The sequence below is a fragment of the Scyliorhinus canicula genome, chromosome 16 (genome assembly GCF_902713615.1).
Source record: "Scyliorhinus canicula chromosome 16, sScyCan1.1, whole genome shotgun sequence".
NCBI lineage: Eukaryota > Metazoa > Chordata > Chondrichthyes > Carcharhiniformes > Scyliorhinidae > Scyliorhinus > Scyliorhinus canicula.
In genome coordinates, this window is record NC_052161.1 from 117,909,862 (window position 1) to 117,929,357 (window position 19,496).

General features: G+C 50.2%; 1 protein-coding gene across 3 annotated transcripts in view; it reads right to left on the reverse strand.

Moving 5' to 3' along the window:
• tmco4 (transmembrane and coiled-coil domains 4) overlaps nt 1-18,141 on the reverse strand; it is a 125,310-nt gene extending 107,169 nt beyond the window's left edge. For 2 of the 3 annotated variants that reach the window (XM_038822150.1, XM_038822148.1), the window contains exons 1-3: nt 18,041-18,141; nt 3,046-3,229; nt 157-331 (exon numbers count right to left, since the gene is read on the reverse strand). In XM_038822150.1, coding sequence (XP_038678078.1) covers nt 157-331; nt 3,046-3,182 — 312 coding nt within the window. In that variant the 5' untranslated portion in view covers nt 3,183-3,229; nt 18,041-18,141. Of the gene's footprint in view, nt 1-156; nt 332-3,045; nt 3,259-18,040 lie in introns of all 3 variants that reach the window. The other variant, XM_038822149.1, reaches the window with a different exon arrangement.
• Between the last annotated feature and the right edge of the window lie 1,355 nt (nt 18,142-19,496).

Below are 19,496 nucleotides of genomic sequence, written 5' to 3' on the forward strand. Positions count from 1 at the left end.
AAACAGAATGGCAAACAATTAGGTTGAATATTTGAGTTGTTCCAAAATCAAAGAAAACAATTCACAGAAATTTTCACACAAACTTATACAGCACGTGAAGAAAACAATCAAAAATACAATATGGGTTGGCAGACATAACATACTGAACATGTGTACCTGAGTGATCAGAATTGGGCTGTCCTTCAATGCCGGTTCTTTTAACAGGAGGTCTGCAAATGTGTCTGTTCCTTCCCCTCCCATTCCATTGGCAAAAGCCTCCATGACAGACAAGACAGATTCTGAAAGCTGCAGCCAATCTACAAGCCCTTCAATAAATTTCATTCTGAACTGTCTACAAAACCAAAGAAATGTATTCAGTGACCTTTCTTTAATAAGACTTGTAACCAAAACTGTTCAGTACACATACATACGTGCACTCATAATTTGGCGCATGCATATATACATTAACAGACCCATGTATATGCATATGTACAGTCACACAAACATACCCATGTATGTACACCGGCTCATCACTATGAAATGTACTTGTGCATTTGTAGACATGTATCTCGCACAGATCAACAGGTAAACCTTTTAAAGGCTAACCAACAGATTCAAGGAAACCAGACAGAGTCCCAGAATAAGCTGACAGCTCATTATTTGGCGAGGAAAAATATAGCAGGGCTGTAGGGAAAAGGCAAGGGAGTGACATTCGGTGAGTTGCTCTTGCAGGGAGCAGGCACAGACACGACAGGCTCAATGGCCTCCTTCTTTGCTGTGGCCAATTTATGAAAACAGTCCTGAATTTAGATCAATGGTACGTGAAAACAAGAGGATAGACTGAAGGCTGTGTGGGACATGGATTTGCCATAACCTAAATTGTAAGGATGCCCAACAATGCATCATTTTTATTACAGTACATAAAAGCACAGTGATAGAGTCTAGTTTTATTCATATAGGGGCTAGTTTAATGCATATAGCTAATAAGCAAAATATTGTGGGAACCCAGTAATTTTCTCATATAATGAATTAACCATTGTATTCAGTACTGAGAACAGATTGTTCTCTATGTAATCAACTAATCAATTTTAGTTAGGTTTCCGCCAAGCTAGGAAAGATGGCAACGTATGAGAAACCATATCGGTATTTTTCCTAAGAACATAGAACATAGAACAGTACAGCACAGAACAGGCCCTTCGGCCCTCGATGTTGTGCCGAGCAATGATCACCCTACTCAAACCCACGTATCCACCCTATACCCGTAACCCAACAATCCCCCCCCCCCCCCCTTAACCTTACTTTTTAGGACACTACGGGCAATTTAGCATGGCCAATCCACCTAACCCACACATCTTTGGACTGTGGGAGGAAACCGGAGCACCCGGAGGAAACCCACGCACACACGAGGAGGACGTGCAGACTCCACACAGACAGTGACCCAGCCGGGAATCGAACCTGGGACCCTGGAGCTGTGAAGCATTTATGCTAACCACCATGCTACCGTGCTGCCCCGCACGGGTCTTGCCCCTGCAAGACTGCGCATGCAAATGCTAAGCTAGTTTTGATAGGCACCAATCAATCTCAAGTAATGTCCAATGTTTGATTAACAAGTTATCTTCTATGTAACAGACATTCATTCATTTGAACAAACTGGGAGGTCCCAGCTGAGAATTAGAAGCCAATGAACGCAAGTGAGGGGTTAAACCAGGGATTCAAATTCCCTTAAGAAACGGGCCTCGTGGTCGAGTTTCTTTGTTCCTGAATTCTTGAATCATCCACCTGTTTGTTTATGTTTAGTTTCTTTTGTGCTTATCTTTTTGCCACGTGCTTGCCTTTCATGTATTGTTTGATATTTTGTTTCTGAGTTTTATTCAGCTCCTGTTCAAGTGTACACCAGTGAGTAACTAAAAACAAAGTTGTATTTTGACACCTCCGCCAATTGGACTACTGATTCTTACTGGAAGAGAAAAATAAGAGTCCCTACACGCAGTTAGTAACAGTGGTGACTTAGAAATCACAGAAGGAGGATGTAACTTCTGAAGGATTGAGAATCATCATCTATGGGTACATACTTGCATGTGATTAGCTGCATTTAATTCCAGTTTGGAATCTACTGCAACTCCGAAAGTAAATCTCGGTATTTTCTATTGAAGAAAAGCAAATCATTTCAATCCCACTTAGTTTCAAACCATGGCAATTCCACACATTTAGTGGCATGAAATGATCAAGTGAAGCCAGTTAATATGTTCCCACCAGGGAACATCTACCTTGTCTCAAAAAAGCAGCCACAACCAGCATCAAAGAAAATAAACTTCACATAAGGCAACAGCAGGATATAATTCAGAAATTGCCTTTTGAAGCATAATACAAGGTTTTCCAAAACCCCATTTTTGAACCTTGTTATAGATGAAACTTCGCTGGGGGCAATTCTGAACAAACGCACCCATAATAACCGAGAGCTCAGCTTAATCTTTTCTGTCTCAAATTTAGGTAACAAACAATCGGAGTAAATAATAATGATGAATTAGTTCCAGTCCTACCGTTCAATTTAACTGGTTGTAACAAAAGCTTTATTTTCTAAATGATCTGCTTGGTAATACTGGTGGCCTCCAATACCAGTGAGAAAAGGCATTTTTTCTTCCAACTAGTTTGAAAGCTAACATTCAGCACATGTGAACAGACCCATAAATATGTTTACACGCATTTGTGAATCAGTCCCGCTTGTTCTGAGCCTCTCCAAATTTTTGTACATAAAGAAGCCAGTTGATAGCAGTGCACTAAACAAAATGGAAATCCACTAGAAACTGATCCTCTGCTTGACATTTGCGACTGCCCCACATGGATTGGTTTCAATTTCCATCCCTGGCCTGGACTAAGTTATTGAACTTCAGTTACGACAACAGTAGAACTGCAAGTGGCCTCAGTGCCTCAGAGTCAAATCCGCTGAATTCCCTCGTCTGATTGCTGTTCAGTGCTCTCTGCTGGAAGTGTGTGTATAGTGGATGCCAAACTAAGACACTCTGTAGTAAGCGGCTGGGTGTTAGCATCTTGCACCAGAGTACTAACCTGTGTACCTCTTCAGAAAACAACAATGAGAGTGTAACACCACACAGGCCGCCATACGCAAATCTTCCTGGTTCACTCAGCAGTCGGCCAACCAACTCCAGTGGCTCTTTATCTTCACCTGAGCAGCTCATCTTCATAATACCGTGAGCTGCTCTGTCCTGGTCAATGGTTTGCACATTTTCAGCTGGGATCAGAGAAAAGGACGTTTTTTAGCTTAAAAAAACAACAAAAATATAGAGTAAAGCAAGAACAACATTAACATGAAACAACTGCCATACCGTTTCCTTCTCCTGAAATAAGTTGGTGTCAATAAATCACACTCATTAATTGTTGTGTGTGGATTGTACTGAACATTGACAATATACAACACAGCATGCTGATATATGTTGCCAACAGTAAACTGAACTTAAAAAATATTAAAAAATGCCCCAATGAAATTCACTTAAAAACAGCACAGAAAATACCAAACATAGCATAATGAGTGTTTTCAAATTAAATATTTGTGATCAGTTAACAGTTCGAACTCATTAATGACCCAACCATCATTCTTGAAGCTACAAATGTCACCAGAACTTCTTAATCAGACCATTACCTTCTAATGAGATCCAGGTATGCATTGTTCCATATTGAAATGTTCCGTACATTTGACAGCATGCACATTCAATTGCAGCATGGCAAATCTCAGTAAGGGAAACAGGAACTTCCTACAATGTTCCTCAAACTTGAGGCTGTGAATAATTCAGCTCACAATGTGTTCATTAACCTTATGAGCAGGTTGTGACTTCAAACTCACAGACGCCCTGCAGTCAAGTGTGAAATGTAATCCAACTGTTTAAAAGAAAAAGGTTTCTCAAACTGAGCTCCGCAAGTCAGTGAGAGCTGCATCAATCTGGTACCCAAACTTGGGAAGGAATAGATTTTCATTAAGCGCGAGACTAAACAAATCCGAGATTACTCCAGTTCTCTTTTTAACCGCTGTGTACAATCAATTGGAAGTGAATGATTTCCAATTCCCACACGGGCTCCCGACACAGAGGAAGAGGATTATCTGCTTGTTAAACTAACTCAGCTTGAGGACGGAGAGAAGGCTTCAAAGGTCAAGTTTCTCACAACAGTTGTCAAAATGCATTCAGTTAAACAGTTGAAGAGGCAGAATCCACAGAGCCCCATCTCAATTGTGGCCAATCTCCAAAATATTTTTTGCACGGGTCTGTGACCTGAGCCAACACAAACCTCCCTGAACAGACCTGACCTTTAGCGTGGAAAGTCTATTGTTTGCCTTACAAGGTGATTTTTGTGGTTATTTAGTGCTTTTATTCCAGTTAGCAGTTTCAAATTCCTAGGGGTGCACATCACCAAAAATCTGTCCTGGTCCACTTACGTCGACGCTATCACCAAGAAAGCACAACAGCGCCTATACTTCCTCAGGAAACTAAGGAAATTCGGCATGTCCACATTAACCCTTACCAACTTTTACAGATGCACTACAGAAAGCATCCTATCGGGCTGCATCACAGCTTGGTATGGCAACTGCTCGGCCCAGGACTGCAAGGAGCTTCAGAGGGTCGTGAATACCGCCCAGTCCATCACACAAACCTGCCTCCCATCCATGGACTCCATCTACACCTCCCACTGCCGGGGGAAAGCGGGCAGCATAATCAAGGATCCCTCGCACCCGATCAGTACAAGGGTTCTTTAGGCGGTGGCAGCCTTTCCTGGCGGAACGGTAGGGAAATAGGCCGGCAGCAGCAGCAACCCGGGGGGGGGGGTTTGGATCGGTGGGAGGGAGAACTGTGTACATGGGTTTGTGGGATGTGGCGGGTGTTATCTCTTTCCCTTTTGTTGTTTGGGTGTTCTTTTCTTTTGTTTGTAGTTGCTTTTGAAGTTGGGTGGGTATTGTTCTTGGGGTATTACCGCGGTTGTTTTGTTAATAGAGTTGAGATGTTTATATTTTGTAAAAATTTCAATAAAAATTATTTTTTAAAAAAAGGATCCCTCCCACCCGGCTTACTCACTTTTCCAACTTCTTCCATCGGGCAAGAGATACAGAAGTCTGAGAACACACACGAACAGACTCAAAAACAGCTTCTTCCCCACTGTCACCAGACTCCTAAATGACCCTCTTATTGACTGACCTCATTAACCCTGTATGCTTCATCCAATGCCAATGCTTATGTAGTTACATTGTATATCTTGTGTTGCCCTATTACGTACTTTCTTGAATTGTGTTTAATTCCTTTTTCTTCCATTCCAGAGCTGGCACAGGGCGGGCATCAGGCAACTGAGGGACATGTTCATAGAGGGGAGGTATGCGAGCCTGGGAGAGCTGGAGGAGAAATTTGAGCTCCCCCCGGGGAACACGTTTAGATACCTGCAGGTGAAGGCATTTGCCAGACGACAGGTGGAAGGATTTCCCTTGCTTCCCGATAGAGGGGCGAGTGATAGGGTGCTGTCAGGGGTCTGGGTCGGAGAAGGGAAGGTCTCGGACATCTACAAAATAATGCAGGAGGTGGAGGAGGTACCGATAGAGGAGCTGAAAGACAAGTGGGAAGCGGAGCTGGGAGAGCAGATAGAAGATGGGACATGGGCGGATGCCCTAGAGAGGGTCAATTCGTCGTCGTCGTGCGCAAGGTTGGGCCTCATCCAATTTAAGGTGCTGCACAGAGCCCATATGACGGGGACTAGGATGAGTCGGTTCTTCGGGGGTTGGGACAGGTGTGTTAGGTGTTCGGGAAGCCCTGCGAACCATGTACATATGTTCTGGATGTGTCCGGCACTGGAAGAGTTCTGGGAGGGGGTGGCGGGGACGGTATCGAGAGTGGTGGGAACCAGGGTCAAACCAGGGTGGGGGCTAGCGATTTTTGGGGTTGGGGTGGAGCCAGGAGTACAGGAGGCAAGGGAGGCCGGAATATTGGCCTTTGCGTCCTTGGTAGCTCGGAGAAGGATCTTGATTCAGTGGAGGGACACAAGGCCACCAAGTGTTAACACCTGGTTAAACGACATGGCAAGCTTCATCCAATTGGAAAGAATCAAATTCGCCCTGAGAGGGTCGGTACAGGGGTTCTTCCGGCGGTGGCAGCCCTTCCTTGACTTTCTGGATCAGAGATAGGAACTGGAGGCCGAAACAGCAGCAGCCCGGGGAGAAAGGGGGGGGGGGGGAAGGGAGGGGGGGGGGATAGCAACGAAGGGAGCACGTCAGCGGGGGGTCACGGGCAATGACTGCCCGAGGCCATCGGCAGAAAGGGAAAAACGGTTTGGTTGCTAGACTGATAGCGCGGGGGGGGCGGGGGGGGGGGGGGGGTGCGCGCGCGGGGGAGGGCGTGGGGAGGATTTTCCAGGGGGGATTTGTTGTGTTATAATTTAAAATGTAGTAGGGGTAAATGTTTGTATCGAAAAATTTCAATAAAAATTATGTTTTAAAAAAAATTCCTTTTTCTTCCATGTACTGAATGATCTGTTGAGCTGCTTGCAGAAAAATACCTTTCACTGTACCTCGGTACACGTGACAATACAAATCCAATCCAATCCAATCCAACATGTCAAATTTGTAGACTACAGCTAGCCTAGGCTTGGGCTATTGGAACGTAATTAGGCCTGCCGTATATACAGTAAATATATCACCTCCGAAAACCAAAAATATCCGAATACCGAAACGCAATTGGCCCCAAGAGTTTTGAATGAAGGATACAACAAAGAACAATACAGCACAGGAACAGGCTCTTCGGCCCTCCAAGCCTGTACCGATCACGATACCAACCTTTGCCAAAACCCTCAGCAATTCCTTGTGCCGTATCCTTCTATACCAGGGGTGGGCAAACTACGGCCCGCGGGCCGCATGCGGCCCGCCAAAGGTATTTCTGCGGCCCACCAAGTCATTAAAAAAAAAAAAAAAAAAAATTTTTTTTTAAAAAATTTTAAAAAAAAATTTTTTTTTTAAGGTTAATGGGGGGGGGGGCTGTTGGGTTACTTACTGGTATAGGGTGGATATGTTGACTTGAGTAGGGTGATCATTGCTCGGCACAACGTCGAGGGACGAAGGGCCTGTTCTGTGCTGTACTGTTCTATGTTCTATATGAGGCGCCCAGAATCATAATCGGGTGAAGTAATTATTTTACTTAATATACTATGCGGCCCTTTGTGAATTGTGAATTTCTGAATGTGGCCCTTGCACGGAAAAGTTTGCCCACCCCTGTTCTATACCCATCCTATCCATGTGTTTGTCAAGATGCCTTCCACAACCTCCTCTGGCAACGCGTTCCAGCCACTCACCACCCTCTACATAAAAAACCTGCCGTGCACATCTCCTCTAAACTTTGCCCCACGGACCTTAAACCTATGCCCCCTGGTGATTGACCCCTCCACCCTGGGAAAGAATGCCTGCTCATCCACTGTATCCATGCTCCTCATAATCTTGTAGACCTCTATTAGGTCACCCCTCAACCTTCACCCCTCAACCTTCGTCTTTCTAATTAAAACAGTCCAAGTCTATTCAGCCTTTCCACATAGCGAACACCCTCCAGGCCAAGCAACATCCTGGTAAACCTCCTCTGCACCCTCGCCAAAGCCTCCACATCCTTCTGGTAATGTGGCGACCAGAATTGCACGCAATATTCCAAGTGTGGCCTTACCAAGGTTCTATACAACTGTAGCATGACTTGCCAGTTTTGATACTTGGGCCTAAAGAGATAATCAGTACTGCAAGCCCATGGGTATGAAATATCTTAATGAAAGTACATGCATTTAAAAAGCACCTTCCACTACCTCAGCATGTCCTAACACTTTGCAGTCAATTAAATACTTTTGAAGTATAGTCACTGTTGCAATGTAAAATTGTTACAATTTCGCACAGTAAGGTCTCGCAAGCAGCAATGTAGAGACACTTGGGGGCGGGCGGATTGGAGAGATTATGGAATTGGTTTTCAGGGTATAAATTGAATATGTGCAAGAGTGCCGTCTTTGCGATTCAGGCGAGCGGACAGGAAAGAGATTGGCTGAGGTGCCGTTCAAGGTGGTGGGACAGAGCTTTTGGTGTTTGGGTATCCAGGTGGCGCGGGAGTAGGAGCAGCTGCATAAATTGAATCTGGGTCGATTGGTAGAACAAATGAGGGGGGACTTTCGGAGGTGGAATGCGCTTCCATTGTCATTGGCGGGGCGGTTACAGACAGTGAAATGATAGTCCTCCCGAGGTTTCTGTTCGTCTTCCAGAGCCTTCCAATTTTTATCCCCAAGGCGTTCTTTTAAAAAGTGAATGCGGTGATCTCGGGATTTGTTTGGGCGGGTAAAACCCTGTGGGTTAAGAAGGTTCTGCTGGACTTCCGGTGGCGGCAATGCGGAGCTAAGCCGCACGTTCGGCAGCTCCCGCTTTTTTTGGGCTTTCGGGCTCTTTTAAGAGCCCGCAACGGCGCTGTTTCGACTTTTCCCCCTGGGGGGAAACACAGCCAGTGTGCCCAGCAGCCGGTCGATGGAGTGGACTCGCAGTGGAGTGATCCAGAAGTCGGTATTACCACAGAGAAAGGCGAGAGGCAGAAAAAGCAAGATGGCGGCGGGCGGGGAAGCAGCAGCGGCGTGGCAGCTGTGGGCACGGGAGCAGCAGGAGCTGCTTCAGCGCTCCTTCAAGGAGCTCAAAGCCGAGATTTTGGAGCCGGTTAAGGCCTCGCTGGACAAGCTGGTGGCAACTCAGACGGCTCAGACCGGGGAGATTCGGGAGCTGCGGCACAAGGCTTCGGAGAATGAGGATGAGCTTTTGGGCCTGGCAGTGAAAGTGGAGTTGCACGAGGCACTGCACAAGAAATGGCAGGCGAGGATGGAGGAGATGGAGAACCGCTCCCACTGGAAGAATCTACGGATTTTGGGCCTCTCGGGGGGGGGGCTGGAAGGTTCGGATTTGGCGGCCTATGTGGTCCTAATGTTAAACTCGCTGATGGGTGCGGGGTCGTTTCGTGGTCCCCTGGAGCTGGAAGGCGCCCATTGAGTGCTGCAGCGGAAGCCGAGGCCGAACGAACCACCAGGGTGGTGCTGGTCCGTTTTCACCGCTTGGTTGACCGGGAGTGCGTGTTGAGGTGGGCGAAGAAGGAGAGGAGCAGCAGGTGGGAGAACACGGACGTTCGGATTTTTCAGGACTGGAGCACGGAGGTGGCGAGGAGAAGAGCTGGCTTTAATCGTGCGAAGGGAGTGCTCCACGGGAAGGGGCTGAAGTTTGGCCTTCTACAGCTGGCTCGCCTCTGGGTCACGTACAAGGACCGCCAGCTCTATTTTGACACTCCGGCGGAGGCCTGGGCTTTTGTCCAGGCTGAGAACTTGGATTCGGACTGAGGACATGGGCAGCACGGTAGCATGGTGGTTAGCATAAATGCTTCACAGCTCCAGCGTCCCAGGTTCGATTCCCGGCTGGGTCACTGTCTGTGCGGAGTCTGCACGTCCTCACCGTGTGTGCGTGGGTTTCCTCCGGGTGCTCCGGTTTCCTCCCACAGTCCAAAGATGTGCAGGTTAGGTGGATTGGCCATGCTAAATTGCCCGTAGTGTCCTAAAAAATAAGGTTAATGGGGGGGTTGTTGGGTTACGGGTCTAGGGTGGATACGTGGGTTTGAGTAGGGTGATCATGGCTCGGCACAACATCGAGGGCCGAAGGGCCTGTTCTGTGCTGTACTGTTCTATGACTGGGGGGAAATGTACTTTGCTTGGAGGCTTTGCCCTCTGAGGTATCCTTTCGCCCATAGTGGCTGTGTTTGCTGATGGTTGTTTCCTGTTTGTTTTCGCCGTTTTTGCTATTTGAGTTATGGTTATTTGGGTTCTTTCGGGGTTTCTTTGGGGCTGTTGGTTATTTATTGTGGTGGTATTTTTTTTGTTTTTTCCACTGGTGGGTTGGGGTCCCGATGGGTCATGTGTCCGTCTTTTTCCCGCGTGTTGGGTCGAGGGGCTTGGCTCGGGTTGGAAGCGCGGGCTTTCTTCCCGCGCTGGAGGAAGTGGGAGCGGGGCCGGCGCTGGGAGGGAGGGATTGGGGGCTGTGTTGCATCCGGGGGGGGTCGTGGTTATGGCGGGAGTAGGAGGGGCCACGGCAGCATAATGTTGGGGGTAACGCAGCTAGGGGGGGCCCTAGATTGGGGGGGGGTGGGGGGGTTTGGGCGGGAGGAGGAGGGGGGGTTGCCGGGTTGTTGCTGCAGGGACTGTGAGGGAATGGATGGTGAAGGGGGGGGTTGGGAGGGGGGTTTGCCACTGTGGGGAGCGGGCTTGGGGGGTTCCCTGGGCACGTGGTGGGTTGAGGAAGGGCTATGGCTGATCGGCGTAGAGGGAAGGGGACGGCCCCTCGGGTTCGGTTGGTCACATGGAACGTGAGGGGGCTGAATGGTCCGGTGAAGCGATCCCGGGTCTTGGCTCACTTGAGGGGGCTGGGAGCGGATGTGGCTATGCTCCAGGAGACGCACCTCAGGGTTACTGATCAGGTGAGGCTAAGAAAGAGTTGGGTGGGACAGGTGTTTCACTCGGGGCTTGATGCAAAGAACCGTGGGGTGGCAATTTTGGTGGGTAAGAGCATGCCGTTCGTCGCGTCCAAAGTGGTGGCGGCTAGTGCAGGTCGATATGTGATGGAGAATGGGAGACTTCAGGGGGAGCGGGTGGTCTTGGTTAATGTCTATGCCCCCAACTGGGAAGATGCGGGCTTCATTCAGCGTATGCTGGGCCTGATCCCTGACCTGGAGACAGGGGGATTGATTCTGGGTGGAGACTTTAACACGGTGCTGGATCCAGCTCTGGACCGCTCGAAGTCCAGGACGGGCAGGAGGCTGGCAGCGGCCTTGGTGCTGAGGGGGTTCATGGATCAGATGTGAGGGGTGGACCCTTGGAGGTTTTTGAAGCTGGGGGGTAGGGAGTTCTCCTTTTTCTCCCATGTTCATAAGGCGTACTCCCGGATTGACTTTTTCGTGCTTAGCAGGGCGCTGATCCCGAGAGTGGTGGGGGCGGAGTATTCGGCGATAGCCATCTCTGATCATGCTCCACATTTGGTGGACCTGGAGCTGGGGGAGGGGACGGATCAACGCCCGCTGTGGAGGTTGGATGTGGGGCTTTTGGCACAGGAGGAAGTGTGCGGGCGGATCCGTAGGGGTATAGAGGAGTATCTGGAAACCAATGACAACGTGGAGGTGCAGGTTTGGATGGTTTGGGAAGCGCTAAAGGCAGTTAGAGGGGAGCTGATATCTATTCGGGCGCACAGGAAGAGGGGAGAGAGGGTCGAGAGGGAGAGGCTGGTGGAGGAGATGGTCAGGGTGGATAGGAGATATGCGGACACCCCAGAGGAGGGGCTTCTGAGGGAGCGGCGCAGACTTCAAGCGGAGTTTGACATTTTAACCACCCGTAAGGCGGAGGCGCACTGGAGGAGGGCACAGGGGGCGGTGTATGAGTACGGGGAGAAGGCAAGTCGGATGTTGGCTCACCAGCTCCGGAAGCGGGAGATAGCTAGAGAAATTGGGGGAGCCACGGATGCAGGTGGGAACTTAGTGCGGGGTGGAAAGGACATCAATGGGGTGTTCAGATCCTTTTATGAGGGGCTATACCGGGCGGTACCCCCGGGGAAGCAGGCGGGATGGACCACTTTTTGGATAAGCTGGAGTTCCCAAGAGTAGGGGACGAGCGGGTGGAGGGTTTGGGGGCCCCAATTGAGTTGGAGGAGCTGGTGGAGGCGCTGGGAAGCATGCAGACAGGGAAAGCGCCGGGGCCTGACGGGTTCCCGGTGGAATTTTATAAGAAATTTTCAGACTTGCTGGGCCCGCTGCTGGTGAGGACCCTGAATGAGGCCAGGGGGGGGGGCTCTGCCCCCGACGATGTCCAGGGGCAATTACCTCTTTGCTCCTGAAGCGGGTCAAGGACCCCCTTCAGTGCGGGTCTTATAGGCCGATCTCGCTCCTTAACGTAGATGTCAAGTTGTTGGCAAAAGTGCTGTCCAGGAGGGTGGAGGATGTGGTCCCGACGGTGATTCATGAGGACCAAACGGGGTTTGTAAAGGGGAGACAACTGAATGCCAACGTGCGGAGGCTCCTGAATGTTATGATGATGGCGCCGGTGGCTGGGGAGTCAGAAATAGTGGCGTCCATGGATGCGGAGAAAGCTTTTGATAGGGTGGAGTGGAGTTACCTGTGGGAGGTGTTGCGGAGATTTGGGTTTGGTTAGGGGTTCATTAGCTGGGTGAGGTTGCTGTACAGCTCCCCGGTGGCGAGTGTGGTGACGAATGGGAGGAGGTCAGAGGACCTTCGGCTTTCGAGAGGGACGAGGCAGGAGTGCCCCTTGTCGCCCCTGCTCTTCGCGTTAGCAATTGAGCCCCTGGCTATGGCGCTGAGGGACTCGAAGGGTTGGAGGGGGATTTTGCGGGGGGGGGGGGGGGGGGAGGAGCACCGGTTGTCGCTGTATGCGGATGATCTGCTGCTGTAAGTCGTGGACCCGGCTGAGGGGATGCCAGAGGTGCTGAGGATACTTGAGGACTTTTCAGGATATAAGCTAAATGTGGGGAAAAGCGAGCTGTTTGTCCTGCACCCGGGGGGTCAGGAAAGGGAGATAGGGGAACTCCCGTTGAGGAGGGCTGAGGGGAGCTTTAGGTATCTTGGGGTCCACGTGGCTAGGACCTGGGGGGCTATGCATAGGCTTAACTTTTCGAGGCTGGTGGGGCAGATGGAGGAGGAGTTCAGGAGGTGGGATGCACTGCCGCTCTCGTTGGCAGGCAGGGTCCAGTCGGTTAAAATGACGGTGCTCCCGAGGTTTTTTTTTTTGTTTCTTTTCCAGTGCCTCCCCATGTTGATCCCGAAGGCTTTTTTCAGAAGGGTGAATAAGTCTATTCTGGGGTTTGTGTGGGTTAGGAAGGCCCCGAGAGTAAGGAGGGTATTTTTGGAGCGAAGAAGGGAGGTAGGGGGCATGCCGCTGCCCAATCTGTGTGGATATTATTGGGCGGCGAACGTGGCGATGATTCGCAGGTGGGTGACAGAAGGGGAAGGTGACGCATGGAAGAGACTGGAGGTAGCGTCCTGTGCGGGTACGAGTCTGGAGGCCTTGGTGACGGCCTCACTTCCACTCCCCCCGGCAAAGTACTCCACGAGTCCGGTGGTGGCTGCGTCTCTCAAAATCTGGAGACAGTGGAGGCGGCATAGGGGGGAAGTGAAGGCCTCAGTTTGGGCCCCGATACGGGGCAATCACCGTTTTGCACCAGGGAGAACGGGTGGGGGATTTGGGAGTTGGCACGGGGCAGGCATCAGACAGTTTGGGGTCCTCTTCGTGGATGGGAAGTTCGCGACTCTGGAGGAGCTGGTGGGGAAGTGGAACCTCCCCCCTGGGAACGCTTTTAGGTATATGCAGGTCAGGGACTTTGTTAAGAGGCAGGTGGAGGAGTTTCCGCGGCTGCCGCCAAGGGGGGTGCAGGACAGGGTGCTTTCGGGGACGTGGGTCGGGGAAGGGAAGATCTCGGCTATTTACCAACTGATGCAGGAGGAGGAGGAGGCCTCAGTAGATGAGCTCAAAGCGAAATGGGAGGAAGAGCTGGGGGAAGAGATTGAGGATGGGACGTGGTCGGATGCCCTGGAGAGGGTGAATTCTTCCTCCTCTTGCGCACGGCTCAGCCTAATTCAGCTGAAGGTGCTGCACAGGGCTCACATGACGGGGGAAAGGATGAGCCGGTTTTTCGGAGGGGAAGACAGGTGTGGGAGGTGTTCGGGTGGCCCGGCAAACCACACCCATATGTTTTGGGCATGTCCGGCTCTGGAGGGGTTTTGGAAGGGGATGGCGGGGATTTTGTCAGACGTGGTTGGGTCTAGGGTCAGGCCATGCTGGGGGCTCACGATCTTTGGGGTAGCTTCAGAGCCGGGAGTGCAGGAGGCGAGAGAGGCCGGCATTCTGGCCTTTGCGTCTCTAGTAGCCCGGCGCAGGATTCTGTTACAGTGGAGGGATACGCGGCCCCCCGAGTTCGGAGACCTGGGTCAACGACATGGCTGGGTTCATCAAGTTGGAAAGGATGAAATTTGCACTGAGGGGGTCGGTACAGGGGTTCTTTCGGCGGTGGCAGCCCTTTCTCGATTTCCTGGCGAAGGGATAGAGAGTGGTCGGTCTCTGCAGCAACCGGGGGCAGGGCAGGGGTGGTGGGTTTGGTGATGGTTGGGGGGTGTGTTTTTTCGGCGGTGGGTTTGTTATGTTATTTTCTTCTTTCTTGTATTGCTATTTGTTATTATTTATTTTGGGGGGAAGAGTTCTTTTCTTGTTTTGGTGTGGAAACACGCCTTGTTTGTTTTAAATTGCGGGGAGAAAATTTGTTATTGTTATTAAAAAACTTGAATAAAAACTATTTTTAAAAAAAAAGAAGGTTCTGCTGGAGCAGGGGCTTTGTGTGTGTGTGGGAGGGGGGGTAGAAGTAGGAGAGGGGAAGGTTTCAGAGATTTATAATGGAGCGGGAGGGAGACCCGATAGAGGAGGTGAAGAGAAAGTGGGAAGAGGAGCTGGGTGGGGAGGTGGAGGCTGGATTATGGGTGGAGGCCCTGCGGCGAGCAAACGCGTCCTCGCCATGTTGTAGGCTCAGCGTGATACAATTTAAGGGGTCCACAGGGCGCACATGATGGTGGCCCGGATGGGCAGGTTCTTTGAGGGGGTGGAGGATTGGTGTGGGCGGTACTCGGATAGCGGGTGCATTTGAGATCTCGGGGGAGGTTGTCTCTGGTCTTTTGCAAGTTGTTCCAGACCCAGGTGAAGGTCCCATGCTTAGCACTTATGAAACACGACTGATGGTGGAACCAGCAGATTTTTTCCATGATGATGGCAGAAGATCCGGAGCCTCGTGGGATAACAGCTGCTTACAGATGGAGGATCTCTGAGGACGCAGCCTTGTATTTCCTTTAAGGACGCATGAAAAGGTAAACGGGAAATCATCTCATGTACTCTTTTCCCTCGTCTTAATGCTCACATTGAAATTGAAAATGTGAGGCCCCTACAAGCAACTGGAAAGGGCAAGACCATGAGGCATGCAGAAATGAGTAGAAGACCTGCCCTAAGGCAGATGACCACGACAGTTATGTATAAGTTACTCTGCTATTTTACAGCCACAATTTCTATACTTCTTTATCCTCGATAGCATCAACCATAGGCATGGGGGTGGGGGCCGGGTCAGCTTTCACACGTGTGTGTGAAATTCAACCTGGACCAAACATGATATCACCAACAAGAACAGAGAATGCTGGAAAAACTCAGCAGGCCTGACAACATCTGCAGGGAGAGAAAACGGAGCTGACGTTGTGAGTCTGTATGATTCTTCAGAGCTGAAGAGAGGGAGAATTGTGTTGAATTGTATATTGTATAAGAGGCGGCAGAACAGAGCAGAAGGTCAGTGATTAGTGGCAGCTGGGAGAGATTGCAACAAAAATGTGGCAAAACTTTAGAACAAGTGACAGGTGGCCGGGTGGGGGAGGGGGAAAGGGAGGATTTTTGCTTTTGTTTAAAGGCTAAGTTGGAGGGGAAAGCTCACAGTCTTAAGTTGTTGAACTCAACGTTGAGCCCTGAGGGCTGTAACGGCCGAATCAGAAGATGAGATGCTGTTCCTTCGGCTTGCATTGGGCTTCACCGGAGCTTTGCAGCAGGCCAAGGATGGAGACACGGACATGAGAGCAAGGTATTGAAGTAAAAAATGTCAAGCAGCAGAAAGGTTGGGGTCATGCATGCAGGCTGAGTGAAGGTGTTCCACAAAGCGGTCACCCAGTCTGCGTTTAGTCTCCCCAGTGTAGAGGCAACCGCATTGGGAGCATAGAATACAGTAGATATCACCAAGGTCTCAAACATTCAACACAACATTTGTACCTAGAAACACTGAAAATCTACATCACAGGGTGGGGCCATTTGACCCATCCTGTCTGTGCCAGCTGAAACAGAATGTTCCAACTCTTGGGTCTGTAGCCTTGTAAGTTACAGCACTTCAAATGCATATCCAAGTATTTTTAAATATCTGCTTGAATCAACCTTCCGGCATTGAGATCCAGACTCTCACCATTCACTGGATGAAACAGTTTCATAAGAAAATAAGAATTAGAAGCAGAGGAGACCGCACAGCCCATTGAGGCTGCCGTTCATATGCACATACGAACTAGGAGCAGGGGTAGGCCACTCCACCCTTCGTGCCTGCTTCGCAGTTTGATAAGAACATGACTGTTCTGACTGTAGCCTCCTGCCTAAACTTTCACCCGCTAAGAAGTAGAAACAGGAGTAGACCACACAGCCCAGTGAGCCTACTCTACCATTTATAGAAACATACAAATAGGAGCAGGAGTAGGCCACTTAACCCTTGTTGTCTGCTCTGTCATTCAACACTGTCCTGGCTGAAATTGGGCTTCAACTCCATTTTCCCACCTGCTCCCCATATCCCTTAATTCCCCATGAAACCAAAAACTCCAGCTTTAAACGCAACCCTCCTGTGCAGAGAATTCCAAAGATTCACAACCCGTCAAGTAAAGAAATTTCCCCTCACTTTCGTTCTAAATGATTGGCCCATTACCCTGAGACTCTGGGTAGGATTTTTCAGCTGCGCCTGCCCGGCGACTGGAATTTCCCGCCTGAGGTCAATGGACCTTTACATGGTCCCCGTCCCGTCCATGGTGATCTTGCAGCAGACGCGGCTGAAAAATGCAGCCCTGTGTTTTAGATTCCCTGAGTGAAAACAATGTGTTCACCAACAATCTGTCTTCAAGTGTTTGGAGAGTCTCAAAAGCTTGCCTTGCCAAGTCAGGAGAACAGCACAGAACTCAATATAAAGTCATTTCAACATTTTATAAAGCTCATTTTTACCACAGGCTCCTCCTACCTTCTGTCCCTCTTGTTTCCCTTGCGTTTCTTTAAATCCTAAACTAGCACTTTCAGTTGATGGAAGCAAGCTGACAATTCAGCTTGAAAGGGAAGTGTAAAGAAACACATTAAATGTTGCACCCTGTCATCAATTTGACGCATTAGAACCATAGAATTTACAGTGCAGAAGGAGGCCATTCGGCCCATCGTGTCTGCACCAGCCCCTGGAAAGAGCACCCTACTTAAGCCCACACCTCCACCCTATCTCGGCAACCCAGTAACACCACCAAACGTTTTTTTGGACATCAAGGGCAATTTAGCATGGCCAATCCACCTAGTCCGCACATCTTTGGACTGTGGAAGCCGGAGCACCTGGAGTAAACCCACGCAGACACAGGGAGAACGTGCAGACTCCACAGTGACCCAAGCCGGGTATCGAACCTGGGACCCTGGCGCTGAGAAGCAACACTGCTAACCACTGTGCTACCATGCCACCCTCACAGCAAACGTTGGTGCCATCAAAACAACCATACGCTGAACATTTGGTTATGGGCAGTGCACTGGGCTCCACATTACAAACCACAAAATGTTGCAATGGAGGATAAAGCAGTCAGTGAAACCCATGGCTTCTCACAGCATCAAACCTGGAACCGACTTGTAGAAACAAAATGTATTTTTACAGTCTGATTTGGATTCAGTGGTCAGAAATTCGGGAAGAAATGACATCAGTTGGGTATTTGCTCTGGCTTGTGTATTTATCTTTTTTTAAATTTAAAGTGCCCAATTCCTTTTTTTCCCCCCACCCTGCTTGGTGCATTTGTCAATGGGGGCATGGGTATTACTCAGCATATTTATCTAGCTGAGGCAGTTAATATTCTGGCTGAGGGGGGCTGCAGGTTGCTCAGGAGATTTACACACAGTTATTATTGCAGGTGGAGTAGTTACTCAGGTTGCTGGCTGTATTTACCTGGGCCAGGTGGGGATTATTGAGTACTCTGCTGGTGGAGGCAGACAAACACTGGGTATTTATCTGTGTGAAGGGACAGTTATGCGGACAGCAGGAGTTGGTTAACGCCAGCTTTGGGCCGTGTTCCCTGTCCCATCCTCCTGTCCCGGGGGGCCTGGCCACTCGCTTAGGCCGCTGCCTCAGGCTGAGGTGGGGAGTGGGCCCGGGCTTGGCGGGGCGGGGGGAGGGGGTGGAGATTACCTGCAAGATGCCCCGTCCGAGTTTCCGCCGCCGCTTCCGGCAGGAGGCGCGCACGTCGGGAAGCCGCGGGGGGGGCGCACGCGCGTGACCGGACCGCCCCCTCCCCGGGCACGCGCGTGACCGGACCGCCCCCTCCCCGGGCACGCGCCTGTCCAGTGCGCGCCTGGCGGGATTCACTCTGAGGCTCATTGGTCTCCAATCTTCAATTGGACTCCTTTCGAAATCATTCCCGGAATCACTGCAGAAGGAGTCCATTCGGCCCATTTAGCCCGCCCTGGCTCACTCTGGAGGAACATTCTATCCAGCCACCCCATCCCCAGAATTCCAATTCTGGCTAAGGAAGACTTTTGTCTGTTTCCATAGCTGGTAATTCCCGGAACAGGTCGCCAGCCTGTCGCGGGGGGGGGGGGGGGGCTTATAACCTGAGCGGGCACCGCTCCACATCAAGTGTGGCCAACCAGGAGTCTCTCCCACTCTTGACGCCAGGCATTTGCGTGTTTGGAAGTATTTACGGGTTGACACACCCAATTCGTTTGACCCCCTTATGAACGCACCTTCATTGCCCATCAAGCGGGCAGCATGGGAGCATAGTGATTAGCACAATTGCTTCACAGCTCCAGGGTCCCAGGTTCGATTCCCTGCTGGGTCACTCTCTGTGCGGAGTCTGCACATTCTCCCCGTGTGTGTGTGGGTTTCCTCCGGGTGCTCCGGTTTCCTCCCACACTCCAAAGACGTGCAGGTTAGGTGGATTGGCCATGATAAATTGTCCTTAGTGACCAAAAGGGTTAGGAGGGGTTTATTGGGTTACGGGGATAGGGTGGAAGTGAGGGCTTAGGCGGGTCGGTGCAGACTCGATGGGCCGAATGGCCTCCTTCTGCACTGCATATTCTATATCTATATCTTTCCCGTAACAGCCTCCCCGAACAGGCGCTGGAATGTGGTGACTAGGGGCTTTTCACAGTAACTTCATTGAAGCCTACTCGTGACAATAAGCGATTTTCATTTTTTTTCATTTTCAGAGCCAGTGCAGACTCGATGGGCCAAATGGCCTCCTTCTGGACTGTAAATTCTGTGATCAAAAAAGTCCTGGGCTGGGACTCAAACCCAGAGCTTCTGGCGCAGAGACGCTACCCACCACGCCACATGACCTTATCCCCATAACTTTGCACATTATTCTTTTCAGATAGAAATCCAATTTCTTTTTGAATACCACGATCGAACGTGCCTCCACCACCTTCTCAGGAAGTTCATTCCAGACTCCAACCACCCTCTGGGCAAAAGTATTTTTGTTTCACATCACCTTTACTCCTTTTTCCCCTTTTTTGAACCTGTGCTCTCTGAGTCCTGATGTATTCCTGAGAGGGGACAGTTTCTCATTATTTACTCAGCCCGTACCCCTCGGGATCTTGAATACCTCTATCAACGCTGCTCTCAGCCCTTTTTTCTCCAAGGAAAA